The 6,802-nt window shown below is 33.0% G+C and overlaps 1 protein-coding gene across 1 annotated transcript in view; it reads left to right on the top strand.

Annotated features, from left to right (window-relative positions):
* The first annotated feature begins 2,480 nt into the window (after positions 1 to 2,480).
* The window catches only part of LOC110105184 (mediator of RNA polymerase II transcription subunit 32), a 22,165-nt gene continuing 17,843 nt past the window's right edge, over positions 2,481 to 6,802 (top strand). The window contains 4 exon segments of the mRNA XM_028697231.1: positions 2,481 to 2,606; positions 2,608 to 2,692; positions 2,694 to 2,822; positions 2,824 to 3,010. Of these exon segments, the coding sequence (XP_028553064.1) occupies positions 2,569 to 2,606; positions 2,608 to 2,692; positions 2,694 to 2,822; positions 2,824 to 2,961 (390 nt within the window). The 5' untranslated portion in view covers positions 2,481 to 2,568 and the 3' untranslated portion in view covers positions 2,962 to 3,010.

Below are 6,802 nucleotides of genomic sequence, written 5' to 3'. Positions count from 1 at the left end.
GAACTAACGATGCTTAGTGTAAAAATTTCCCCTTTTAGATTCTCTTGAATCCGACTAAATAAAAAATTCTTTGGTAAGATTAATAATTTACTATGTCATGATTAATTGCAATATTATTTTATATTAATTATTATTTAATTAGTTTAATTAAAATTAATATATGATTAATCAATATAATAAAATCTTATAATCATCTTAATCCTTAAAGATATAAAATAAATAGGTAAATAAATTTTTAAGGTATTAAATTTAAGATTTATCATATCAAATAATTTTATGATAAAATTTAATAAATTCTTATTTATAAGACTTATTGAATCTTACTTTGACTTTTGCAGGGGTTGTTTGGTAGCGAGATTTAAACATGCTTTACATCAAATTTGTCAAAAATCATGCTAAATGGTTTGAGATTGTGTGGTAAATCATAATCTATCATAAATCCTAATTTATGGATTTACCACATACATCTGATATTTACTTAATCCGGTCATACATCTGATTTACGATGAATTTAACGAAATTTGTTAATTTGAGAAGTTCTCTTGTAGCAAGCAAGCAAGCTCTCGTCTCAAAGGAGAAGGCGAATATGGATACCTTCAGAGCAAATGAGCTCCCCAACATGACTTATGATTTGATGTCGTCGAAGGAGGAGGGCATGAGGCATCTTTAACAATTTTTTCAACACATTGTTTCACGCGAAGCACATGAGTCCAAAAAGCAATAATGAAGAAATGGTGACGAGGAAAGCTGCATGAACGAAGAAATGGAGATGAAAAACAATATCTTATAACACATATAAAGAAAATATATACATCAATATCTATATTGATTATATGTATTATTTTATAATTTATATATTTCATCAATCACAATATCAATAATGTGTTTGTAGCAATGTTGGTATTAATATTCATATATTTAATAAGTATATCTTAAGAGTATCTTGCTCATGTACTTACGACTCCCAATCAGCCGCCCCTTATAACTCTCAATCAATATACTTCTAATAACTTCTCTTAAATCACGTGAATCAGTCGCCTCGACTCTTATAACTCCACGTGATACCCTACTATTATACTAATCTGCGTGATTCACTGATTGGGATTTGGAATGCATTGGAAGACTTTCCAAAGGTTCATTTGAATGAGCCATATTGAGGTTCTTGAGAATGATTGATTTTTTAGGGGTTTGCGGTTAAGTGGGCTATGATCAACCATTGTTAACCAAAATACTATTAATGACCTAACGCCACAACGCTCACAAAATCAACGTCAAAGTGCTTTACTTAAGAATTTTTATATATTTGAAATAAATTTATTTCAATTATTTGAGTTATTATAATTTATGTGGGATTTATGCTAAATCCTGTCAAATAAGAAAATGAACTTATAAATTTGCACCATGCATAAATCTAGATTTACTTTTGGCTGTAAATCTCATAGTACGCCGGATTTAAAGGATTTAGGGACTACGAGATTTGTGTGCTTGCAATATTTACCACGGTTGTCATGAGAAAGATGGTTACCTTCGTAGTGAGTGAGCTCCTGACGTGACTTATGATCCAATGTCGTGGAAGGAAGCGAAGAAGCTTCTTTAGCAACTTTTTCAACACACTACTTCATGAGAAGCGCGCAAGGCTGAAGCAGCAATGAAGAAATGGCGTTGGGGAAAAAGAAGAAACCCAAGCCGACCTGCTTCCTCGATTAGAAATATTAATATTTGATTAAATTAATTAAACAATTAGTAGTATTATAATTAGTATAATTAAATAACCTAATTTAACTTAATTAAATAAACTAATTTAATTTAATTAAATAATTAATAGTATAACTAATAATAAAAAAATAATATAATTTAAATAGATATAGTTAATTATGTAATTTGTATTATAAATAATAATGAAATTATTAATTAGTGATTGACTAATTATGTGATTAATGAGTAATTATTGATTAGTAACTATAAATTATAATATTTAAGTGACTGCTGAGATGATTAATACAATAAATAATAATTTAAAACTAGTTAAATAATATTTATATATTTAATTAAATTTTTTGAAGGAGTATTAGTTAAATAATTATTTATAAAAATAAATAAATAATTATAAATATAATTATATATTAAGTACTTATTAAATTAATACTTAAAAAGATAAATTGATAATTCATACAGTAATTAATAATTAAACTATTTGATATCATTATAACTTATTAATGATAATTAAAATTGAAATTAATAAGTAACTTTTAAATTAAATTTAAAATATATTCAATTTTATTTTTAAATGAACCTAACATCTTAAATCGTGGATTATGTTACCAAATAATTCTATAAAATTTAATAAAATATAACAATTATGAATCAATTTTCAAAATTTAACATACCTAGAATTTTCTATGGGATTTACAGGATTAACTAAATCTTGAAGTTAAATCCTACTTGTTTCCAAACAGCCCCTTAATAAGAGTTTCCTTCTTCTTCCGCGTTGACCATTTTCCCACCTGATTGGTGACTTACTTCTTCTTCCCCTCTGCTTGCCTCCTCCTTCGCGCGAGGTATTTGGCTATGGACGGAACGGTCGATGCCCTTAGCAACGTCTACCATACTTTGTGCTGCGGCGGCCGCCGTCATCGAAGCCAAGGATCAGTCAGGAGGGCAAAAGACGGCAGCAACCGAAGCTGCTCTCGAGAACATTCAGAGCGCGGTGGAACTCTTTCCGCGTCGCCTGCGACCAGGCGGAGGAGTTTGTGGAATCCCTAAAGCAACGGATCGGTTCCGAATGTCTTGTCGATGAGGCCACCGGCGCGACAACGGTGAAAATCCGGACAGCTCTCTGCTGCCGGCATCCCTCCACGCGCCGTGAGGCTGGAGCAGATGAGCAAGGCAGTGCGATGGCTCGTGATTGAGCTCAAAATGGTTCGGGGCAGGCACCGGCAGTGGGGCGGTGGCGCATCATAACGCGTCTGCTCCGTTTGATACTAGGTTTTCGGATGACTCCACTCAATAGGTATGCTAATTAGGTTTAGTTTGAGTTTGTTGTAGTTTTACTTGGATTAGAGATTCGGCTGTGGATGCCAGATTTATCTACTGTGATGACGTTCATGATGGTTTCCGATATCCTGATTCGACTAGTAGTGAGCTGAGTAACACGTAAGTGTCTAAAACAATCACAATGATAAAAATAGCACTATTTATGATAAAAATAACCTATATCACGAGCTCGATGATGCACATATAACTATATACTACCAAAATATGTCCTGGTAAATGTAAATTGAGAAGAGTAACAATACGTCAGAATGAGAAGGTCGAGAAGATCTTGTCAAATTAAAGGCAAAAAAGAGAGAAGAGAATACATTCTTTCTTCAATATCTCTAAGATCAACGCTAAGACCTATATGCCTTTGCTCTAGCTGATCATCAAGGAGGAACTTATTATTTGTCTGATCCAACTCAGTCGCAGGAAGATATTGATTGCCGAAGAGTTATTAGATTGCATATCCCTGTTTCTTTTTTTTTCTACGATCTCTGAAGCCATCAGAACCTTTGTAATCCTATTTTGTAAATGTTCGATACAATAGTGTAGGGATAGAGTTAGGCTTTGCTATTGGTCTTAAATGAGATATTTACGAAGGCACTCTTCATGCTTTGATATAATTATCTAACAATTCTCTTATATCAAATCACCTAATCAATACTAATAAAATGAATAATTCTAGTTTGCACAAATCACTAGTCCTTTTCCTCACGTAAAGCCCTAAAGGGCATCAACAATTGTCCAAATCAATTATTTCTAGACATTGCTTGAATTTGATGACCTGATCACCTTGGTAAGTTGTTAGAAAGATGTGCTCTTTTCAGACATTTGAACTGAAACCTCACCATTACAACTTTATCTCTAATGAACATGATATCAAATATCAATATGCTTATTTTCTCATGATATATCTAGCCTATCCCAAAATAAATAACACTTTAACTATAATAAATTATTGCTGAGTTGCATTCGTGGAAATTCAAATATTCAACCAAGCCTCTCAATCAAATAAGCTCTTTAATATCTTCAAAAGTGCCATATAATTCCTTTTGTAGTAAATAATAATTGTACGCATAGACAAGCCTTCAGCTACTGACATATCTAGAATGGCTAATGCCTAACCAAAATAGATACCACATGCAAAATCACAAACTATAGTTGAAGTAGAATATCCCACAACACCGTAACTAAATTTGACCTTGCCATATATCAAATCTTAATCTCTAGATTCTTTATATTACATTATAGCATACATGATACTTCCAACTTGCTAACATATTCACTCTACTCATGTAGTTGTCTTCTTCTGGTGATTGAGAAAAAGTTTGCTAAAAATGAAAGTGGCCAGCAAGTAAAGTAGTGTTAGACTTCGCAGTATGCAAAATAAATATTTTTAACACATTCTCTTCTTATATCTTTTGATCTCCTCCTAAATAATCAATCTATGTCTTCTCTTGTTGAAACATGTATAATTCTAAATTTCACACCCCTTACTGATTAATAATTAAGTTTCTTTTCATCACTATGCCAAAGCATTTTATCCTTCACATGATATGCATACTCAAGGAATATGGTCTATCAGGTCTAGGATGTAGCTTATTCTTTTTAACATAATCTAGGATGTAGCTTATTTTTTTGATAGAAAACATAAGCAGGATAAGCCAATTTATCCCTTAAATCTAAAATAATAATCAAGATGGCTTGACCTACTTTATTAAGAGTCAACTCTGTAGAGTAGTTGGAGACATGTTCACCAGTAGCTGCCATGTTTAATAGTCTTAGCCCAAAAATTGTTATCAGAACCAACAACAACAACAAGCCTTTATCCCACATGGGGGTCGGCTACATGAATCCTTTTCTCATTGTGTTTTATTAAGAGCCAAATTTTTATTTAATCTAATAAAAATATTATTTCTAATATTTCTCTACCAAGCTGTTTTATGTCTTCCTACCTCTCTTAACAAAGGCCAAATTTAATAAATCTACTCCTCTAAATGAGCCATTAGAGGCCGACGTTTTATTGCGACCAAGCCATTAAGGTGACTCTTTCTAATCTTATATGCCACTGGAGCTACTCCACCTTTTTACGTATATGCTCGTTTCACATTCTATCTCTAAGAGTAAGGCCACGCATCCACCTGAGCATCCTCATTTAACACTTAACGTAATTATATGCTTCTTTTTAATGACCAACATTCGACGACATAAAACATGCAGGTCTCACCACCATTTTATAGAATTTTCCCTTGAGTGTTGAGGGGTACTTTTCTATCACACAATAGGCCCGATGCATTCCTTTGCTTCAATCATCCAATTTGAATTCTACTAATGTTATCCCCATCAATTTCACCATCACTTTGGACATAGATCCGAAATATCTAAAATGTGAACCAATATTGGATAATATTTATCTAGCCCTTTCCAAGATTTTCTCGCTCAAATTTTTGCATCTCCATTATGCTGAGGTTTACCCAGTACCATCTTTTGTGCCGCCAATGAAATTTCTTTCTACACAATGCCTCAAACTTATATGAATAAAACTTCAAGCAACTACCTGCCACTAGAATCTTGATTTTCTTGCCTATTATTTCTTAATGAGCACTTTTTACTTGTGAATGCCCTGCTAATATATCACCCTTTTGCTCAAGCATGAAAAACTTGTATTTTCCTTATGAAGAAGGCAGGCATGTATTTAGATCCACCTTTTGATATAAACTTGCTGGACTACACATGTTAGAAATAATATAGTTCAAAGTAATTTTAGATATTGGAATTCCTATAAGAAACTTCAATTGTTATTCTACCTTAACACAGCGCTCATATCCCATTAGAGTTCCAATGTTTGTGGATTTTCTAACCACAAAGCAAGTTCTCATGCTTGACTTTATTGGTCCCATTGGGATATCGTCTTAAAGCTCATTGCCATAATAAAGTTGATTTCATCTAAAAGAAGAAACTGATACATTCCTATCATGTGCTTCTTTGGATCAATTAGATATTACCGATTTTATTTGGACTTATTGACACATCTGAAACATTGTAAAACTGCACCACCAGCAGTGTATTTGCAACGAATGGAATCTAAACAAGCCAAAAAGATAATATTCTTATTCGAAGCAAGCACATTGGTCCCATTGGTCCCCTACTCCCAAAATTTATTCTTCTTCCACACAATCAAATAGCGCTCGATCATTGTTATACTTGAGTGTTGCCTACTTTGGTTGACGACAGAAAGCGGAGAACCGGACGCTCCAAACTCCGGCCTTTGCAGATTGCCAGTTAGGCTACAATAGACTGGATGTATGCGACGTTGCAAGTCAAGCTGGAGAGTATATTTATTGTTTTTATGGCTTAACTTGAAGGGTTGCATCCCTTGATGTAATTTTAAGGTGTCTCTTTGTTTGCTTGTGTTAGAACGACGTGAAGAAGTGAAGTGAAAAAAAAGGGAGAGCAAAGAAGAGATATTTGTTACAATTTCTCTCAATTTTATTTTTATATTGAATTCTTGGTGTGATGCGGATATACAGGGTTTTCCCGATTTTAGATTTTTTCGCATTAAATCTCAATGTTCATTTTCGCATTTTCTTTTCTTGTTTGTTTCGTTGCTTGCTTTTATTTCCAATAATTTCCACCATCAACTAACTTATAACATGAAAGCAATCCTGTGAGGAGTTACGTGATATGAACGTCTAAAGTCAAATATCAATATTCAATAGAAGAAACAATACAATCTACCATTGCGAGAACTTGATTGACCCTTTCT

The sequence above is a fragment of the Dendrobium catenatum genome, unplaced genomic scaffold (assembly GCF_001605985.2).
Source record: "Dendrobium catenatum unplaced genomic scaffold, ASM160598v2 fragScaff_scaffold_905, whole genome shotgun sequence".
NCBI classification, from domain to species: Eukaryota; Viridiplantae; Streptophyta; class Magnoliopsida; order Asparagales; family Orchidaceae; genus Dendrobium; species Dendrobium catenatum.
This window is presented reverse-complemented; position numbering and strand designations above follow the sequence as displayed.